This window comes from Salmo salar, chromosome 10, assembly GCF_965601325.2.
Source record: "Salmo salar chromosome 10, fSalSal1, whole genome shotgun sequence".
NCBI lineage: Eukaryota > Metazoa > Chordata > Actinopteri > Salmoniformes > Salmonidae > Salmo > Salmo salar.
In genome coordinates this window covers 87,862,484-87,885,567 of record NC_138300.1, presented here as the reverse complement: position 1 = coordinate 87,885,567, position 23,084 = coordinate 87,862,484, and the positions used below count along the sequence as shown (strand labels likewise).

At 42.8% G+C, this 23,084-nt stretch overlaps 1 protein-coding gene across 1 annotated transcript in view; it reads left to right on the top strand.

Annotated features, from left to right (window-relative positions):
* cdh13 (cadherin 13, H-cadherin (heart)) overlaps positions 1–23,084 on the top strand; it is a 515,993-nt gene that overhangs the window by 134,233 nt on the left and 358,676 nt on the right. The window contains exon 2 of the mRNA XM_045688176.2: positions 3,315–3,432. Coding sequence (XP_045544132.1) covers positions 3,315–3,432 — 118 coding nt within the window. The remainder of the gene's footprint in view (positions 1–3,314; positions 3,433–23,084) is intronic.

Below are 23,084 nucleotides of genomic sequence, written 5' to 3'. Positions count from 1 at the left end.
AATGAAACTTAAGAACAGGAAGCACAGAAATAGCGCACATACTGTAGAGCAGATCTAACGCTTCATAGACTTGCTTTCAATGAGAATGAACGATCTACTGTATAACTCACATTTCTATGTGAATTTTGTCGGGTCGCCCAAAAAGTTACATATTGTAGCTGGTGAAAAAGTGACTGTATGATTTTGTGTATTGTACTTAGTCAATTGAAAGTATGCTTAGAGTTTTGAAACAACTGCCTTTTTGATGAACTGTTTTGAAGTTTGTACTAAGAGTTGTGGAAATGTACCACATATTTGTGATTGAAATAAACTGTAATAGTTTTCAGACTGTGCAATATGAGTATTATTGTACAGTTTTGTTTAGGAGCTACCATCAGAACCTACCAATCATTTTGCACTGTGACGGTTGTCATGTCTGCCGCACGAAAAAAGGTGAATAGAATCATTTGAATGACACCATGTCACTGCATGGGTGTGTGCAGTGATAATATTACATAACCCCTGTATGACCTCTCGTCTGAACAGTGATGAGATACAGTGACACCTTTTTAAATGATGCATGTGTCTTAGATAAATCACAGAAGGTGAGAATGCTTGCTCCCTCCCTCCTTTGAGCAGGTGATTGATGGATGGATGAGAGAACGTGTGGTGAAAGAGTGATAATGGCAGGCGAGAGGACTGGGAGTGACAGGTAGATGGACTTGTAGTTGGGCCAGGACTGGCAGGCTACTGCCAAGCCTTCTGACGCCCCCTAGAGCCTCCCTCCACTGCTTTCCACTACCACCCATCATGTCTGGCTGTCTGTCCCTGTTGTGGCCTCTCTCAGACAGATACTGTATACTAATACACTGTCCTGTCTGTGCTCCCTCTTAGCAGTTCTCGCTCTGCTCTCTGCCTAAGCACATAAAACCATGCTGATGGTTTGTAATTACCTTAAGAGTAAGGCTATGTTCTGTGAGGACAAAAACTGATCTGAACAGCTCTGCAGAAAGGAAATGTATTTTGGTTTGTCCTGTGTTTCGTATCATACTGCACAACAGCTGATAAAACACTGAAAGTGTGAAAAAGTGTTATTTCCTGATAGTTGCTGGTGGAAAATACAATCTACACAGGACCTTCTAATTACACTTTTTGCATGGGCGGGAGTTGGCTTGCCTGGTGACATCAGCAGTCAGTAAATTAGTTAACAGACCAATAACAAAGAGAGTTCCAAACCTCTGCAATAACAGCCAGTTTTACGTTTTCCCGTTCCCACAGACCACTCCCGAACAGTCCTAGCAAAATTATTCCTTGAGAAATAATTTTTGCTAAAAAGCAATTCGGCAATTTTAATGGAAAACTGTTACAGTAAGGTACTTAATTGTTACCCAGAAATTATTTTATATTCATACAGTTGAAGTCGGAAATGTACATACACCTTAGCCAAATACATTTAAACTCCGTTTTCACAATTCCTGACATTTAATCCTAGTAAAAAATCCCTGTCTTAGGTCAGTTAGGATCACCACTTTATTTTAAGAATGTGAAATGTCAGAATAATAGTAGAGCGAATGATTTATTTCAGCTTTTATTTCTTTCATCACATTCCCAGTGGGTCAGAAGTTTACATACACTCAATTAGTATTTGGTAGCATTGTCATTAAATTGTTTAACTTGAGTCAAACGTTTCGGGTAGCCTTCCTCAAGCTTCCCACAATAAGTTGGGTGAATTTTGGCCCATTCCTCCTGACAGAGCTGGTGTAACTGAGTCAGGTTTGTAGGCCTCCTTGCTCGCACGCTTTTTCAGTTCTGCCCACAAATTTTCTATAGGATTGAGGTCAGGGCTTTGTGATGGCCACTCCAATACCTTGACTTTGTTGTCCTTAAGCCATTTTGTCACAACTTTGGAAGTATGCTTTGGGTCATTGTCCATTTGGAAGACCCATTTGCGACCAAGCTTCAACTTCCTGACTGATGTCTTGAGATGTTGCTTCAATATATCCACAAAATTGTCCTCCCTCATGATGCCATCTATTTTGTGAAGTGTACCAGTCCCTCCCGCAGCAAAGCACCCCCACAACATGATGCTGCCACCCCCGTGCTTCACGGTTGGGATGGTGTTCTTCGGCTTGCAAGCATCCCCCTTTTTCCTCCAAACATAAGGTCATTATGGCCAAAAAGTTATATTTTTGTTTCATCAGACCAGAGGACATTTCTCCAAAAAGTACGATCTTTGTCCCCATGTGCAGTTGCAAACCGTAGTCTGGCTTTTTTATGCCGGTTTTGGAGCAGTGGCTTCTTCCTTGCTGAGCCGCCATTCAGGTTGTGTCGATATAGGACTTGTTTTACTGTGGATATAGATACTTTTGTACCTGTTTCCTCCAGCAACTTCCTTTGGTCCTTTGCTGTAGTTCTGGGATTGATTTGCAATTTTCGCACCAAAGTACATTCATCTCTAGGAGACAGAACGTGTCACCTTCCTGAGCGGTATGACGGCTGCGTGGTCCCATGGTGTTTATACTTCCATACTATTGTTTGTACAGATGAACGTGGTACCTTCAAGCGTTAGGAAATTGCTCCCAAGGATGAACCAGACTTGTGGAGGTTTTACACATTTTTTACAGAGGTCTTTACTGATTTATTTTGATTTTCCCATGATGTGAAGCAAAGAGGCACTGCGTTTGAAGTTAGACCTTGAAATACATCAACAGGTACACCTCCAATTGACTCAAATGATGTCAATTAGCCTATCAGAACCTTCTAAAGCCATGACATCATTTTATGGAATTTTCCAAGCTGTTTAAAGGCACAGTCAACTTAGTGTATGTAAACTTCTGACCCACTGGAATTGTGATACAGTGAATGATAATTGAAATAATCTGTCTGTAAACAATTGTTGGAAAAATTACTTGTGTCATGCACAAAGTAGGTGTCCTAACCGTCTTGCCAAAACTATAGTTTGTTAACAAGAAATTTGTGGAGTGGTTGATAAACGAGTTCTAATGATTCCAACCTAAGTGTATGTAAAATTCCGACTTCAACTGTATATAAATACCTGCATTGGGCTTTAGTGCATTTCCCAAAATTCTAAGATATTATGTTTTTCCACACCATAAAACATGCTCTGACCCAGTCTACCTTTGTGTGGCGGTTCTTTAAAAATGATGAATAAAACATTTCTGGGAAAGAGCTTTTATGAGGATGAATAGGATGAAGCAGTCGGCTAATGATATTCTAATTGTCATTAAAGAAGTGCATCAGAGAAGACGCAGCTGTTTTCCTCAAATTTAACTTGTTGACTAAGTCTTGTTTTTTTCTTCTCTGTTGTCTCTCAGGTTGTCCATATTGGAGCCCAGAAGGAGGGGGAGGAGGGATGTGTGCCTGGCTTCCAGGTGAAGGAGTACCAGGTGGAGTACAACGGAGGTTTCCAGAAGGACCATCCTCTCATGAAAGGTGAGTGAGAGACCTGATACCTTTCTGACAAGGGGAAGATTAGGGGATGTCATGCAGGCGCACATCACTTCAGATACAAATGTCTTTAATCAAATAAAAGAAACCAGGTTGTTTGTCACGTGTATAGGATACAACAAGTGTAAAACAGTACAGTGGAATGCTTACTTGCAAGATCTTTCCCAACAATGCAGTATTCATTATCAAGGTAAGAAGAAATAATGTAAAGTTTAAAAAAGTATACAAATGGAGCTCTTTACAGGGTCAGTACTAGTACCATAATTTCAATGTGTAGGGATACTGGAGTATGGAGGTCGATACTGTATATACTGTACATGTAAGCAGGGGTAAAAAAAAAAAAAAGTTAGACAAAGTGGTTATTGAGATCTATTGTTCCTTCTTTGTCACACATGGACATACATACACGCACGCAATTACTCACACTTACGCGCACACAGATTTTCATGCAAACTGTAGCTCAACAGTTGCTCATTGTCTAACTCCTAGTGTCAGGCAGTTTTCCCTAGGGTTGTAGAAGAGGTGATTCTGTGTGGGCTGGCTGTTATGTTCCTAACATTCAGTATAATTCATGCAAATTCTTATTAAAAACAGGAAATAAAAGCAATGGCTTCCAAACACAACAACAACAAAATGTTGCTGGGCTTATGAATTATTCTTCTTGATTGTGTGATGTTTACAAAAGCTTGCTAAGTGATCCTCACCCGCAGGCTGCCGTGGGTTGTGGTGGCTTTAACTGAGAAACATTCTGCTTTTGAGGGAAGAAACCACATCACAGGGACACAACCTGAATGATATGTTAGCTGTTGCAGTAACATTAGAAATATGTTCAGGTTGAACTAGCATTGTGATCCTCCCCAGTCAGTACCACTAGAGTTATTTTACAGACAGGTAAAATACACATGTCAGTGGATTTACAATCAAACCCATAAAGATGGATTTGAGAGGAGAGTAAGTGAGTTCATGACCAAGGTCATTGCCATGGAGACAGCAGTTCCCTCCCTCTATCCCTCACTCCAACAGCCCCCCGTCTCGTAACTGCTACAATTCAATGGTCCGCCTCTCCTCTGGGATCTGTAGTAATGTCTGCAACTCGTCTCCTGCTCCTCTGGGATTTCCAGTAATATCTGCTGACTAGCTTCCTGCTCCTCAGGGAGATGAGGTATGGCTGCTGGCTTGTCGTCTAGCTCCTCGGAGAGTGACAGGGATGTCAACAGGTTACACAGAAGTTGGCGTGTGAAGCGTTTCTTCGCAGCAGCAAGACAAGACTACAATAGTGAGAATGAGTCATTAAGGTTGAAGTAGTCTCTTTAGTGTGTTGTGTATGTACATTACATGAAGTCACAGCTTGACATTTCATTCATGACTGAAAGGCCATGGTTTATATTGGCATTTGACTATAGAACCAACTTCTGAAGTGGCACTGCTGAGGGAGTGCTGCTTTTTAAGTAGAAAATAACATATTTTATATCCTCTACCGTAAAATGACAACTCTACGCCCAAGTTCTCTTTCAATCTTTTTATTTCATTGTGTTTGTTTCGGAGAAGCATTTAGTCTTCTTGAGTCCCAGCAATCCGGGCACGGTGAGACATAGCTCAGTTCTGCTTTAGTGCTCTGCTCTGGGACAACAGTGCACTTCCATTACCTTGAAAATGCTCCTGTCAGAAGAAACACAACACACCATGGGGGGTTAACTCACATACATTCCCTCACACACACACACACACACACACACACACACACACACACACACACACACACACACACACACACACACACACACACACACACACACACACACACACACACACACACTTCAACACGTGTAGATAGTCTACTTAACCACGCACCTTCCCCTGAGACACACACCCACAAACTCAAAAGTGTCTGCCCGATGAAGAGAAGCTGTGAGACACAGGTTTCTCTCATCTACAGGATCTTGGACTTGTTGGATGAGATGAAAGGTTACTGAACTAGTGTTAATAAGAAGATAAAGAGATACGGAACGTATGCTGGGCCATAAGCCTGCGTACAGCAAGGAGAGAGGGATGCAGTCAGATGGGCTATAGTAGACACTCTGCAGAGCAGACAGAGCTCCTGTGAGCTGCATAGAGCTGTGCAGAGAGAGCTGTGCAGAGAGAACTGTACAGAGAGAGCTGTACAGAGAGAGCTGTGCAGAGAGAGCTGTGCAGAGAGAGCTGTACAGAGAGAGCTGTGCAGAGAGAGCTGTGCAGAGAGAGCTGTGCAGAGAGAGCTGTACAGAGAGAGCTGTACAGAGAGAGCTGTACAGAGAGATCTGTGCAGAGAGAGCTGTGCAGAGAGAGCTGTACAGAGAGAGCTGTGCAGGTAGGCTGTGCAGTGATGCTAGCCGGACACTGTGACTCAGCCTGGGTGTCAGAGGTTGCTGGCTCTGCAGGTGACACATGCAGATTTATGTAAATCGTCCCAGCACCACTCCTGGCCCTTCCTGTATTCAGGCAGGGTAGTCCGGTAATTACCAGGATGGGGGCGGTCTGGAGGGGGCCTGTACCTGTTTGGTGAGGCCTAGGTCAAGGACATCCATCTCTCTAATGGGTGCTGGGAGAAAACAGGCAGCGACCAACAGACACGCATTCATGCTCACACTCAAGTACCATTACTTCCAAATGGACAGGACCTAATTACATGAATAATTGATGGCAGAAATGCAAATAGAAATGCATAAGCAAATGTACAGAAAGTAGTGGCATGAATAAAGATGAAGATATCCCTGCCCCTGTCCCGCCCTGCCCCTGTCTCCAGGTGACTGATGAGGTGATGATGAGCAATACATACACGAGCAGACGTCCTCGGAACAGTTCAATCTAAGATACTATAAAACACATTGTTCCAGACTCATTGTACTTCTGGTATAGTAGAAAGCTCTGTCAGACTCTAAACTAGTTGGACACAAAGAAGTCCAGTGGCTTGAACCTAAATGACCTGACTGAAATGTTATGTGTGGCGAAGGTTTTTTTTTTTTTACTCATAGTTAACCTTTCCTCACCATCAGCTTGGTCTGAAAGGCAAAACTCTAAATTAAAAAAAATGCTTTTAAATGGAAAAAGTAAGAGTTCATTTAATAGAATAGACTTTGAGTGGTTTCATATCAGCGATATGGAGAGGAGTTCAATCAGGTGTGGTAGTTTTAGTGCCGGAGTTTTAGAGTTGGGCAGATTGGAAATGTATGTCTGTTCTGTTTGGTAATGAATAAAATAAAAATGTAGTTCAATTTATGAAAAGCCAATGAAATTGATCCTGTAATCTCTTTGAGCACACTGCCACTAACTTACCATGTCCTCCAGTATCACTGTCATTATACCTCGCTGAAATAAAATGTGACGGCACAAAACCAAACTGTTTTCCGATACAGACCCCCACTACCAGGGGGGAATTAGTGTCACTTTCAAGCACATCACTAGAAAATCACAAACAAAAGGCAGTTTACATTTTCGACTTCTCAGCAATGAAACACATCAGGCAGCACTGCAATACAAATCACTTTGACTGAGCCAGAACTAAAGTTGGAGCCCAAAGTTGCTTTGATAATGTAACTTTTTTCTCACCGGTTTATGTCTCATAGAGAAAAACAATGGAAGAGTGGATTGATTTGAGATGTATAGTGCATTCAGAAAGTAATCAGAACTCTTGACCTTTTCCTAATTTTGTTACGTTACAGCCTTATTCAAAAATGTAATAAATAGTTTTTTCCTCTCATCAATCTAAACACGATACCCTATAATGAAGCAATATTTGCAAAATGTATATATAAAAAAAACACTTAAATATCACATTTACATAAGAATTCAAACTCTTTACTCAGTACTTTGTTGAAGCACATTTGGCAGCAATTACAGCCTCAAGTCTTCTTGGGTATGACACTACAAGCTTGGCATACCTGTATTTGGGATTTTCTCTCATTCTTCTCTGCAGATCCTCAAGCTCTGTCAGGTTGGATGGGGAGCGTTGCTGCACAGCTATTTTCAGGTCTTTCCAGAGATGTTCAATCAGGTTCAAGTCCAAGCTCTGCCTGGACAATCAGAGACTTGTCCCGAAGCCACTCCTGCGTTGTCTAGGCTGTGTGCTTAGGGTCGTTGTCCTGTTGGAAGGTGAACCTTCGCCCCAGTCTGAGCGCTCTGCAGCAGATTTTCATCAAGGATCTCTCTGTACCAGGTTCTGTTCATCTTTCCCTCGATCTTTACAAGTTTCTCCCAGTCTCTGTCGCTGAAAAACATTCCCACAGCATTATGCATTCCCACAGCATTATGCTGCCACCATGCTTCACCGTAAAGACGATGGTGCCAGGTTTCTTGCAGACGTGACGCTTGGCATTCAGGCCAAAGAGTTCAATCTTGGTTTCATCAGACCAGAGAATCTTGTTTCTCACGGTCTGAGAGTCCTTTAGGTGCCTTTTGGCAAACTCCAAGCAGGCTGTCATGTTCCTTTTACTGAGGAGTGGCTTCCGTCTGGCCACTCTACCATAAAGCCCTGATTGGTGTAGTGCTGCAGAGATGGGTGTCCTTTTGGAAGGTTCTCCCATCTCCACAGAGGAACTCTGGAGCTCTGTTAAAGTGACCATCGGGTTCTTGGTCACCTCCCTAACGAAGGCCCTCCACCCCCGATTGCTCAGTTTGGCTGGGCGGCCAGCTCTAGGAAGAGTCTTGATGGTTCCAAAGTTCTTCCATTTAAGAATGATGGAGGCCACTGTTTTCTTGGGGACCTTCAATGCTGCAGACATTTTTTGGTACCCTTCCCCAGATCTGTGCCTCGACACAATCCTGTCTCGGAGCTCTACGGACAATTCCTTCAACCTCATGGCTATAGACAGGTGTGTGCCTTTCCAAATCATGTCCAATCAATTGGATTTAACCACAGATGGACTCCAATCAAGTTGTAGAAACATCTCAAGAATGACCAATGGAAACAGGATGCACCTGAGCTCAATTTCGAGTCTGAATACTTATGTAAATAAGGTATTCCTGTTTTACATTTTTAATACATTTGCAAAAAAATCGAAAAACCTGTCTTGTTCTGCCATTATGGGGTATTGTGCGTAGAGGGTGAAGAAATTATTTTTTCATCCATTTTAGAATTAAGCTGTAACATAAGAAAATGTCGAAAAAGTGAAGGGGTCTGAATACTTTCCGAATGCACTGTACCACACTTCCTTTACAAAAAACCCCACCTGAGATAGCTGTTTTCACATGTTGAGCTTAAATGTCACATGTGAAACCATATTTTCACGTGTATTACATTTAGAGTTCACATGTTAACTCTACCTTTTCAGATATGAGAAGAAAAACATGTTTTCACTGCAGCTGACCAACTGGCAGGTGTCTTCACTGACATTTTCAACATGTCTCTGATTGAGTCTGTAATACCAACATGTTTCAAGCAGACCACCATAGTCCCTGTGCCCAAGAACACAAAGGCAACCTGCCTAAATGACTACAGACTTGTAGCACTCACGTCCGTAGCCATGAAGTGCTTTGAAAGGCTGGTAATGGCTCATATCAACACCATTATCCCAGAAACCCTAGACCCACTCCAATTTGCATACCGCCAAAACAGATCTACAGATGATGCAATCTCTATTGCACTCCACACTGCCCTTTCCCATCTGGACAAAAGGAACACCTATGTGAGAATGCTATTCATTGACTACAGCTCAGCGTTCAACACCATAGTACCCTCAAAGCTCATCACTAAGCTAAGGATCCTGGGACTAAACCCCTCTCTCTGCAACTGGATCCAGCCTCTCTCAACCTATTGTGGACAGTCTGAGCACTGATGGAGGGATTGTGCGTTCCTGATGTAATTCAGGCAGTTGTTGTTGCCATCCTGTACCTGTCCCGCAGGTGTGATGTTTGGATGTATCGATCCTGTGCAGGTGTTGTTACACGTGGTCTGCCACTGTGAGGACGATCTGCTGTCTGTCCTGTCTCCCTGTAGCGCTGTCTTGGACGTCTCACAGTACGGACACTGCAATTTATTGCCCTGGCCACATCTGCAGTCCTCATGCCTCCTTGCAGAATGCCTAAGGCACGTTCACGCAGATGAGCAGGGATCCTGGGCATCTTTCTTTTGGTGTTTTTCTGAGTCAGTAGAAAGGCCTCTTTAGTGTCCTAAGTTTTCATAACTGTGACCTTAATTGCCTACTGTCTGTAAGCTGTTAGTGTCTTAACAACCGTTCCACAGATGCATGTTCATAAATTGTTTATGGTTCATTGAACAAGCATGGGAAACAGTGTTTAAACCCTTTACAATGCGTCCTAAAAAAGGGACGTTACTTTTTTGCTGAGTTTATATACAGGGGGTACCGGTACCGAGTCAATTTGCAGAGGTACAGGTTAGTCGAGGTAATATGTACATGTAGGTAGGGGTAAATTGACTATGCATAGATAATAAACAGTGAGTAGCAACAGCGTAAAAAAAGGGGGGGGGGGGTCAATGCAAAAAGTCAGCGTAGCCTTTTGATGAGCTGTTCAACAGTCTTATGGCTTGGGGGTAGAATCTGTTAAGGAGCCTTTTGGACCTAGACTTGGTGTTCCCGGTACCGCTTGCCGTGCGGTAGCAGAGAGAACAGTCTATGACTAGGGTGGCTGGAGTCTATGACAATTTTTAGGACCTTCCTCTGACACCGCCTGGTAAAGATATCCTGGATGACAGGGAGTTCGACCCCAGTGATGTACTGGGCCATATGCACTATCCTCTGTAGCGCCTTGCTGTCGAATGCCGTGCAGTTGCCATACCAGGTGGTGATGCAACCAGTCAGGATGCTCTCAATGGTGCAGTTTTAGAACTTTTTGACGATCTGAGGACCCATGCCAAATCTTTTCAGTCTCCTGGGGGGGAATAGGCATTGTCATGCCCTCTTCACAACTGTCTTGGTGTGTTTGGAATATGACAGTTTGTTGGTGATGTGGACACCAAGGAACTGAAGCTCTCGACCTGCTCCACTACAGCCCTGTCAAAGAGAATGGGGGCATGCTCTTTCCTCATTTTCCTGTAGTCCGCAATCATATCCTTTGTTTTGATCACGTTGAGGGAGAGGTTGTTGTCCTGGCACCACACTGCAAGGTCTCTGACCTCCTCCCTATAGGCTGTCTCATCGTTGTCGGTGATCTGGCCTACCACTGTTGTGTCGTCTGCAAACTTAATGATGGTGTTGGAGTTGTGCCCTGCCATGCAATCATGGGAGAACAGGGAGTACAGGAGGGGACTGAGCACGCACCCCAGAGGGGCCCCTGTGTTCAGGATCAGTGTGGCGGATGTGTTGTTACCTACCCTTACCACCTGGGGACGGCCCGTCAGGAATTCCAGGATCCAGTTGCAGAGGGAGGTGTTTAGTTCCAGGGTCCTTAGCTTAGTGATGAGCTTTGAGGGCACTATGGTGTTGAATGCTGAGCTGTAGTCAATGAACAGCCTTCTCATGTAGGTGTTCCTTTTGTCCAAGTGGGAAAGGGCAGTGTGGAGTGCAATAGAGAGTTTGCGTCATTTGTGGATCTGTTGGGGCGGTATGCGAATTGAAGTGGGTCTAGTGTTTCTGGGACGATGGTGTTGATATGAGCCATGTCTGAGTCATGTGAAACTTCACATGATTTCGAAAACCTTGTGTCTGATTTGTGAAAATTTCACGTGAATTCAAATAATAATTTTTTTAAGGATTACCATGGCATGTCATAAAGTTGTGCTCATTGCTGCAACATTTCACATACTGTACAGTGCCTTCAGAAAGTGTTCATACCCCTTGACTTATTCCACATTTTGTTGTGTTACAGCCTGAATATAACATTTATAAAAATGTAAAAAATCTCACCCATTTTCACACAATACCCCATAATTACAAAGTGAAAACATAGTTTTATTTTGCAACTTAGTATGTTAAGCGCACTTTTACTCCTGAACTTATTTAGGGTTGCCATAACAAAGAGGTTGAATACTTGACTCAATACATTTCAGCTTTTCATTTGTAATTAATTTGTTTAAAAAAATGAAAAACATAATTCCACTTTAAACTTATGGGTATTGTGTGTAGGCCAGTGACAAAAACGACATTTAACCTATTTTAAATTCAGGCTGTGACTCAACAAAATGTGGGAAAAGTCAAGTGGTATGAATACTTTCTGAAGGCGCTGTAAAACTGTCTTGAACCTTCATTGGCAGTATTATAATAGGCAGACCCACACCTCAGTTGGCATTATGAGGGACTGTTCCTATGCAGATTGGACAGTGGACTGAGGATAGAGGATTGAGCCCTCTCCTTACTGGCTCTGAGCCCATGGCTTATTAAGTGTATTGAGCACCTAAGTCCTCCTCTCTGGCAGGATCCCTGTGTTCACTGACTTTATCATCGGGACAATTTAAAAGTACTTGGAGTCTGATAAAATCGTGGGTAAAATCACTGGGGGGGAGCCATAGTACAACAATCTACACTACCAGTCAGAAGTTTGGACACACCTGTTCATTCAAATTTTTATTTTTACTATTTAGATTAATAGTGTAGACATCAAAACTATGAAATAACAAAAAAAGTATTGAAGTGTCCAAAAAGTGTTGAACAAATCCAAATATATACTGCTAAAAAAAATAAAGGGAACACTTAAACAACACATCCTAGATCTGAATGAAAGAAATAATCTTATTAAATATTTTTTTCTTTACATAGTTGAATGTGCTGACAACAAAATCACACAAAAATAATCAATGGAAATCCAATTTATCAACCCATGGAGGTCTGGATTTGGAGTCACACTCAAAATTAAAGTGGAAAACCACACTACAGGCTGATCCAACTTTGATGTAATGTCCTTAAAACAAGTCAAAATGAGGCTCAGTAGTGTGTGTGGCCTCCACGTGCCTGTATGACCTCCCTACAACGCCTGTGCATGCTCCTGATGAGGTGGCGGATGGTCTCCTGAGGGATCTCCTCCCAGACCTGGACTAAAGCATCCGCCAACTCCTGGACAGTCTGTGGTGCAACGTGGCGTTGGTGGATGGAGTGAGACATGTCCCAGATGTGCTCAATTGGATTCAGGTCTGGGGAACGGGCGGGCCAGTCCATAGCATCAATGCCTTCCTCTTGCAGGAACTGCTGACACATTCCAGCCACATGAGGTCTAGCATTGTCTTGCATTAGGAGGAACCCAGGGCCAACCGCACCAGCATATGGTCTCACAAGGGGTCTGAGGATCTCATCTCGGTACCTAATGGCAGTCAGGCTACCTCTGGCGAGCACATGGAGGGCTGTGCGGCCCCCCAAAGAAATGCCACCCCACACCATGACTGACCCACCGCCAAACCGGTCATGCTGGAGGATGTTGCAGGCAGCAGAACATTCTCCACGGCGTCTCCAGACTCTGTCACGTCTGTCACATGCTCAGTGTGAACCTGCTTTCATCTGTGAAGAGCACAGGGTGCCAGTGGCAAATTTGCCAATCTTGGGTGTTCTCTGGCAAATGCCAAACGTCCTGCACGGTGTTGGGCTGTAAGCACAACCCCCACCTGTGGACGTCGGGCCCTCATACCACCCTCATGGAGTCTGTTTCTGACCGTTTGAGCAGACACATGCACATTTGTGGCCTGCTGGAGGTCATTTTGCAGGGCTCTGGCAGTGCTTCTCCTGCTCCTCCTTGCACAAAGGCGGAGGTAGCGGTCCTGCTGCTGGGTTGTTGCCCTCCTACGGCCTCCTCCACATCTCCTGATGTACTGGCCTGTCTCCTGGTAGCGCCTCCATGCTCTGGACACTACGCTGACAGACACAGCAAACCTTCTTGCCACAGCTCGCATTGATGTGCCATCCTGGATGAGCTGCACTACCTGAGCAACTTGTGTGGGTTGTAGACTCCGTCTCATGCTACCACTAGAGTGAAAGCACCGCCAGCATTCAAAAGTGACCAAAACATCAGCCAGGAAGCATAGGAACTGAGAAGTGGTCAGTGGTCCCCACCTGCAGAACCACTCCTTTATTGGGGGTGTCTTGCTAATTGCCTATAATTTCCACCTGTTGTCTATTCCATTTGCACAACAGCATGTGAAATGTATTGTCAATCAGTGTTGCTTCCTAAGTGGACAGTTTGGTTTCACAGAAGTGTGATTGACTTGGAGTTACATTGTGTTGTTTAAGTGTTCCCTTTATTTTTTTGAGCAGTGTATATTTTAGATTCTTCAAAGTAGCCACCCTTTGCCTTGATGACAGCTTTGCTACTCTTGGCATTCTCTCAACCAGCTTCACACGGAATGCTTTTCCAACAGTCTTGAAGGAGTTCCCACATATGCTGAGCTCTTGTTGGCTGCTTTTTGTTCACTCTGCAGTCCAACTCATCCCATGGTTCTGATTTATTTGTGTGTGCGCGTTCGTGCAAGTAGAAAAACATGTTGTCGCACCCTGCTTGTACAGAAACGCCAATGCCATCATCCTGTCTTTCATTTTGACGAAACGGTCTATCACTCTGTCATACAGTACACGCTTTTATTTTTTGTTGTCCTAGGCTACCTGGCTAAAATACTTACTCGCTAGCCTAACTTCCATTCATGGGCAACGTTAGCTAGTTAACATTAGCCTTCTGCATCTACCTACATATTGAACCTTCATCCTTTCAGGCCAGGGGCACAACAATGTATGATTTAATGCTTGTATCATAATCACTGTTATAATCATTGTCCAGTACGGAGAATGAAGTAAAACCACAAGTCCAAGTCCATATCTACATCCATGGCTAATTTTAGCTAGCTGGCTAGCTAATTACCGGAGGACAACGACACAACAAGACGCAACATTTCAAGTTTCTGTCAATGGCGTATTTTTTTATTTCACCTTTATTTAACCAGGTAGGCCAGTTGAGAACAAGTTCTCATTTACAACTGCAACCTGGCCAAGATAAAGCAAAGCAGTGTGACAAAAACAATAACACAGAGTTACACATGGGATAAAGAAACGTACAGTCAAAAACACAATAGAAAAATCTATACACAGTGTGTGCAAATGTAGTAAGATTAGGGAGGTAAGGCAATAAGTAGGCCATAGTGGCGAAATAATTACAATTTAGCATTAACACTGGAGTGATAGATGTGCAGATGATGATGTGCAAGTAGAGATACTGGGGTGTAAAAGAGCAAAAATAAATAACAATATGGGGACGAGGTAGTTGGGTGGGCTATTTACAGATGGGCTGTGTACAGGTGCAGTGACCGGTAAGCTGCTCTGACAGCTGATGCTTAAAATTAGTGAGGGAGATATAAGTCTCCAGCTTCAGTTATTTTTGCAATTCGTTCCAGTCATTGGCAGCAGAGAACTGGAAGGAAAGGCTGCCAAAGGAGGAGTGTATTTGGGGATGACCAGTGAGATATACCTGCTGGAGCGCGTGCTACGGGTGGGTGTTGCTATGGTGACCAGTGAGCTGAGATAAGGTGGGGCTTTACCTAGCAAAGACTTATAGATGACCAGGAGCCAGTGGGTCTGGCAACGAATATGAAGCGAGGGCCAGCCAACGAGAGCATACAGGTCGCAGTGGTGGGTAGTATATGGGGCTTTGGCGACAAAACGGATGGCACTGTGATAGACTACATCCAATTTGCTGAGTAGAGTGTTGGAGGCTATTTTGTAAATGACATCGGCGAAGTCAAGGATCGGTAAGATAGTCAGTTTTACGAGGGTGTGTTTGGCAGCATGGGTGAAGGATGCTTTGTTGCGAAATAAGCTGATTCTAGATTTAATTTTGGATTGGAGATGCTTAATGTGAGTCATAGGGGCTACAGGTTAGCAATGAACCCCGAGTCGGGATTGCTAACAAGGCTGGAAATTCAAAACATCAAAAATCTAATAATTTCAATTTCTCAAACAATCAACTATTTTACACAATTTAAAAGATAAACATCTCCTTAATCTAACCACATTGTTCGATTTTCAAAGAGGCTTTACGGCAAAAGCATAAAGTTAGATTATGTTAGGACAGTACATAGCCACAAAAGTACAAACATCCATTTTCAATTCAAGGTCAGGCGTCACCAAAAGCAGAAACCAGCTAGAATTATGCACTAACCTTTGTCAATCTCCATCAGATGACACTCCTAGGACATTATGTTATACAATACATGCATTTTTTTGTTCCATCAAGTTCATATTTATATCCAAAAACAGCATTTTACAGTAGCGTGAAATTCAGATTTTTTTCTTCTCTGAAATGCTTCCGGTGAACATAACAAAATTACTATTCGAAAACATTGGTAAATTATAATATTGTCATTTAAAGAATAATATATTATCATCTCGTAATTGCTACCGAATGGCCAGATCTCAAAATAACTTTACTGGGAAATCACATTTTGCAATAAACGGGGTGCTATGCTAAGAACAATAAGCTATGCTATACAGTTAGCATCATCTAATATCGATAATAACATTGTAAATATCCCCTTACCTTTGATTATCTCCATCAGAAGGCACTGCCAGGAATCCCAGGTCCGGAACAAATGTGGTTTCTTTTGACAAAGTTCATAATTTATGTCCAAATAACACCAAGTACTTAGCGTTCATTATGCTCCCACAAAACGTGGTGGGGGGGGTGTAAAATCACGCCGAAAAGCTAAAAAAAACTAGTAAATAATCTATTTACGTTCGTTCAAACATGTCAAACGTTGTTTAGCATTAATCTTTTGGTCCATTTTTAACGTTAAACATCAGTAATATTTTCACACAACCTATCCTATGTCTAGATAAACAATGATGACAAACTCACGCTTCTCAGATTTATGCGCAGGCGCAAAAAAATGAAGTGATGACATGTCAACTTCCTTGCATTCTAATTTGCTCTCTGTTTATCATAGACGCTTCAAACAACTTTATAAAGATCGTTGACATCTAGTGGAAGCCGTAGGTGTTGCGAAATGAATCCTTTCTCACTATGGTATCTATAAAACAATGACACTAAATAGTACAGTCACAAAATTCACATTTTTTGGGATCTATTTTTCACAGGTTTTTGCCTGCAATATGAGTTTTGTTATACTTACAGACACCATTCAAACTGTTTTAGAAAATTCAGAGTGTTTTCTATCCGAATGTGTTAATAATATGCATATCCTAGCTTCTGAGTTGGTGTAGGAGGCAGTTAAAAATGGGCACATATTTTTTTCAAAATGTCTCAATACTGCCCCCGAGCCCCAACAGGTTAAGAGCACCAGACTTTGCCATATCGACACATTGTTAGCCTATACCGTTATCCATTGGTGGCTAAAGAAATTACAGAAATTTACTAGGCCTACTGGTTACATATGTAATCTGGAATTGATCAAAATAAACAATCAAAGTGCAAACAATTCACACAATGAAACAATGAATGTGCAAGAATAGGTGGGAGACAGCTGAGTGCACTCGGGAGAGCTGAGTGCTTGTTATTTTAAACAATCCAAAGCAAAAACTATTTAAGAAGTTATTGATGTTCTGTGGCTAAGTCAAGCCCTATGGTAAAGTATTTTGAGTGGTTTTATTTAGACAGGAGTAATTATATAGTTTTGACGAAACATACATTTTCATCAACTTTCTCTGCCTGAAACCAGAGATCTGTATATGAGATGAGATGCTCATGTATCCGCCCTAACAATGAGAGTTGTTGTCCCAAAGGTGGGAGGGCAGACGATAAGCTTAGATCTGCATATTATGCTCATGGAAACGCATTGGGCTTATTCAGGACAGATTTTGGTGAGAGTGAGCCATCTTGCTTCGCCTCTTCCTCTCTGCTGAGACTAGCGAGCGAAACAGCGCCGCTCTGTTTTGCTATATGTAACCCATGTATCTAATGCTGTATGGCCATTAAAAGTATGACATGTAATACTCCTTTTGTCCTTTTGCATCAGATACATGGTCTATACATACGTAGACAGAGGGGCGCTGTTTTGCTTGTTCGGATGCTTTATCTGAGATTGATGTGTCTTTCTGTCAGCGCGCGTCTCGGTCAAATAAATGATCGATATTTAAAAGATTTTATTTGGACAGGCAGTGAGGTACTGTAGGGCAGCCCAGGCCCCATAGGGCCCGCCCGTAACTCCAGCCCTGGTAGCATGTTCATGGAACAACACACACACAAATTGAAGCTTTCAAGATATATTTGTTCATTTGATAAGCGCAGCCAATCTTGAGACCTATTCACCCCCAACAAAATCCTCTATCATGTTGAATATTAAAGAGGAGATTTGCAATTTATATTCTGTCTGTTTTTTCTCTTCACAGAACTTGAACTGCATTCCCATACAGTTCATGTATGCTTTTCTGGTGCTGCTGGAAGTAGTCCTTTTTCAATAGTACCTTTGCAATGCCTCATGCTGCATTTGTCAACATGAAGTTTGACTTGAAGGACCTTTAAAATAGGAGTGGTTTGTTACAAAGCCAACTGTTGCTTAAAAGTTTGCTTTGAAAATAGTCTATAAGACTCGATAAACCTACTGTCATATTAGGCTTTAACATGGATCTTATGTTCCACTCCTTTTTTTATCTGTTGGTGTAACCTGAATAGCTGAACTCTCATACTGCTGCTCTACTTTCTAACTCTGGGTGCTTTCTGTAGGACATGGTTGACTCAGGGACTGGGGTTCCCAGTGTTTTCTGCATGGCAGGATTCATATCCAGATCATTCCACTCTCATGGTTGTAGTAATTGTGCTACATTAATCACATCCCTCTGTTTCAGCAGGACCCACAGCCTCTTTTCCGGTGTATTTTTAATTGACTATAAATCAGGTGTGCTTTTGACAAATGACGGTAATTACAGGGGAGGCCATTATGGTGTGAGGGAGTGTTTCCCTCAGAAAAAAGAGGTGTCGGCGGGGAATGATCCAGTTGTGTTTGAGGGGTACAACCAGGCCTGTCCCTCTCCCTACTGAGGCACACTGACCCGGAGCAGTGCTGCTATGTGGGGCAGCATGTGACGGACTCTGCTGATGGAAGTTTGGGAGGGAGAGAGGAGAGAGGAAGCAGGAAGAGATGTACAATGTATACTATACGATGGTGGAGAGGAAGCAGGGAATTATTTTTCCACCTTCCTGCCAGGCTGCTACACCTGCAGCTAGCTGAGAGCTGGCACCATTGGCTGGTGAGAGACAAAGCCTTGAGTGCCTGTCCACAGAAGCATCCGGAGCATAGGGCCAACCATGCCAGGATCCCATCTGCAATCACCACACAGTTGGCTATCATTTGATCTGCTCTGATCTGCTTTCTTTAGAAGAATCTGCAGTGATCGCCTTTTTCTTCTCTGCTCACTAACCTACTTACCAGACAAATTTACATTTCTGATGCAAATCGTCGTACATCTGCTAGGACGAACAAACAACATCCACATCAACACTCTGGGGAACAATAACCAAACATGTTTAATTCAAGGAGGATGTTCACCAATTAGTAACATGAGCTTTTTAATTGCAGCTTTGAATAAGTATTTAAAGACTTGCAATTTCTGTGCATATACAAACTGTCACGATTACTAACCTCCTGTGTCCAGCGTTCTGCCTCTGTTCTGCTCCTGAAATGAATTCACGTTCAGAAGTCAGCTGGTGCTACAGAGTGTTCTCTACCCAAATATTTTACTATAGGAAAAACATGATACTCGTTATGTATTCCTGATGCATTTGGTTTGGATTAAAGTAGCTGTCATCTTTGTACGTAGCTTCACCACCATGTAAAAGCAAGGATTAAATCCATGCTGTGCTCGTGATACATTTTACATTTTAGTCATTTAGCAGACACTCTTCTCCAGAGCGACTGCATTCATCTTAAGATAAGGAGTGAGACAACAACACATCACAATCATATCAAGTACATTTTCCCTCAATTAAGTATTTATCAGCAAAGTCAGTGCTAGTAGGAAAAGACAAGTGCCTTTTTTGGAGGCAGGGGAAGGGGGGCGTCGGGAGGGTCGTGCAAGTTATTTAAGATACTCAGACATTTTCGGAAGCTGGGCAGGGACTCCGCTGTCCTGACTTTAGGGGTAAGCTTGTTTCACCATTGGGGTGCCAGGACAGAGAAGAGCTTGGACTGGGCTGAGCGGAGCTACCCTCCTGGCCAAGAGACCAGAGGTGGTGGACTGGAGTGCTCGGGTTGGGATGTAGGGTTTGAGCATAGTCTGAAGGTAAGGAGGGGCACTCCCCCCTGTTGGTCCGTATGCAACAGAGAGTTGCAGTAGTCTAGAAGGCAGATTACAAGTGCCTAGATTAGGTCCTGCGCCACTTCCTGTGTGATGAAAGGTCACACTCTATGGATGTTGTAGAGCATGAACCTGCAGGAGCGTGTCACTGCAGAGAATGACAGGGTGTTGTACTGGGTCAGGCCAAAGATATTTTCTCTACGGTGAGGGGGACAGCGTGGAGTTGTTGAGGTTGTGGGGAGCGACTTTGGCCATCTTGAAGTCAGAGGGGACGCAGCCAGTGATCAGGAATGAGAACGGGGGAGGGGATGGGGTCAATTGGGCAGGTTGTTTGGCGGCCAAACATCGCTAGTCACAGGATTTAATCTGGAAAGAGACAGGAGAAAGAGGTCAAAACGTAGGGTAGTTCTGTGTGAGAGGGATCAGTGGGCTCAGTGAATGAGGATCGGATGTCGTCAACCTTTTTTTTAAAGAGGATTAAAGACGGAGGAGAAAGTGGAGAAACGTTTCCCAGGGTTTGAGGCAGAAGCTTGACATTTAGAGTGATAGTAAATGTCTTTAGCAGCGGATACAGAAGACGAGAAGGTAGAGAGGAGGTAGTAGAAGGATGATTGGTCCTCCGGAAGTTTGGGAGAGGAAGGTTGAGCCGGGTGCGAGGAAAGGGGACAGTGAGAGTCAAAGGCTGCAAAAGGGATTCCGGTTCCTGTATTCCAGTTCCGGTGGCATGCATTGAAACGAGTGACTATCTCATGGCTTTTCTTTAGCAAAATAGCTATTAACTGAGTTATTTTCAAATAATTTTCAACATACTGTATACCATCACATTATGGTGTGGGACATTTACTGTATTACACGGTACAATAGCAGGTTTATTTCACTCAATTACCTGGCATCTTTCCATTCACAATTCACCTGTGGGAACAACACCCGACAGCAGAAAGAGTTGGCCACTACTATCTGAGAGATTGTTTGTGAGGAAATTACCTCTGCCCTCGACTTGCAATTTAAACCGATAAATGAATCTCTTGCCCGGCTCACTTCAAAAGTGAATACCCACTCAAATAAAGTGGAACGTTTGGAGACAGCGGCCAATGTGACAGAGGGGCAACTCCATGAACTAGAAACAGCACAAACTAACCTAGAAAGGGAAATCAATTTACTAAAAAAAGGAAACTTGAAAATCATTCCTGTAAATTCAATGTGTGGATAACAGGACATGAAACTGGTGTGGAAGCGCGCAACCCAACTTCCTTCATGAGCAAACTTTATGAATTATTTGGAACAATCTCAGCTAAAGCCCCACACATACAAACCAGTTAGAGAGCCTTCAGAAAGTATTCACAACCTTTGACCATTTCCATTTGGGTTAGACTGAATTTAAAATGGGTTCAATTGTTTTTGTCACTGGCCTACACACAAAACCCCATAATATTTGATGACATTTTTACAAATGTATAAAAAATAAAAAGCTGAAATGTCTTGAGTCAATAAGTATTTAACCTCTTGGTTATGGCAAGCCTAAATAAGTTTAGGAGTAAACATTTGCTGAACAAGTCACATAATAGGTTGCATGGATTTTTGAATGACTACCTCATCTCTGTAACCCACATATACAATTATCTGTAAGGTCCCCCAGTCTATTTCAAACACAGATTCAAGACCAAGGAGGTTTTCTTCTATGATATAATGGCGGTCCGCAAAAAACATCATTAAAGGTGCATGCCGCCACCTACTATGCTGGAGTGTGTGGTCAATCACGGTTTACAACATTTCTAAATCCTCCTACCTAACTCAGTATTTCTGAGAAAATTACTAACTTCTAATAGACCCTCCCCCATCTGCCAAATCCCTTCCAAAACCCCCAACCCCATCCAATGACCCTACACTTCAATCTTTCCCTCTCTTTAACATACTTACAACAATAAAACAACACTTGCTCCACCGTTTCATCGACCATGCACTCCAGACCCAAACCATTCACATGCTTGCCAATCAGATGTAATGACGAGTTCAATGAACAATGTCCTAAGCACAATCGAGCAAACACCACCTCTTCCTTTCTAATCTGACCTTTGAATCTTGGTCCACCGACCTTTCTTTGGAGGACATATAAATGCCGGCCCTTGTGCTCAGAGTCCCATCTCTTCTGCCATATATCTGTCAAAATGGCTCTGATCTTACATTTGGTCTCACCTCTACCCAGTGGAACATTAATATCAATCATATCTTGTTTCAAAGCTATTTTAGCTAACTGGTCTACAATTTAATTCCCTTTCCCAAGGAGGTTTTCCAATGCCTCGCGAAGGCAACCTATTGGTAGATGGGTAAAAAAAAGCAGACATTGATCCGTTTGAGCATGGTGAAGTTATGAAGTGTGTTTGCTTGTGAGGATGCATACATGCAAGCGTAGTGCTGTATTTTACCTAATAGCCTACTTAATCACTGCTGTTTGAATTGCCTGTGCTCAGTACTTGTGACTGTTGTTGTGGACTTGGATTAGTTTCAGGCCTATAGTATATGGCTGCATTTTCACAGGCAGCCCAATTCTGATATTGTTTTTACTAGCTGGTCAAAAGACCAGTTAGTGAAAAAAAGATCAGAATTGGGCTGCTTGTGTAAACGTAACATTTGTGTAACAGTCTTTCAAATTTGTGGCCGTTTTTGTATTATGGTGGGGGGTGTTTTATTCACCTCTGCCAGGCAATCAGTCCTGCAGGTGTCTTTCACCTCTGCTAGGCAATTAGTGCTGGTACTTCAGTCTCCCCTGCCGTTTCAGCAGCAGCTAAAAGGTCCCGTTTGTTTGGGCTGATGGGCATATGGGAAAATATATTGCATTTGATCTCTGTGTGTGTTGCAGTAGTGAGGTCCTATTCAGTCAAACAGTAGGGGGCATGCAACAAAACTGCCACAAAAGCCAGATGTTTTATCCTCAAGCTAAATCATGCACAATACTGTGTTCTACCCATCACAAATACCTTACTCATTATTTCTGATATCCTCTTGATAAGAGACAACCACATTCCATCAAATGGTCTCCATGGTTTTTACATGTTCAAACATGAGTGATGTGGCAGTGGCTGGTAGTGTCAATACAGAACACTCGTTCCCTAATTAATTACACAGTATGACCTGAGCTAACTGAAAGGAGATTGTGTTCTAAGTTCACTTCAGAACAAAGGAGGCTGGTGGGAGCTATAGGAGGACACGCTCATTGTAATGCCTGGAATTTACAAGCATTTCGCTACCCCCGCAATAACATCTGCTAAACATGTGTATGTGACCAATAAAATTTGATTTGATGGAATGAATGGTCCGGTATCAAACATTCCAAATCAAATTGTATTGGTCACATACACATGTTTAGCAGATGTTATTGCGGGTGTAGCGAAATGCTTGCGTTCCTAGCTCCAACAGTGCAGTAGTATCTAGCAATTCACAACAATACACACAAATCTAAAAGATAAAGAATGGAATTAAGAAATATAT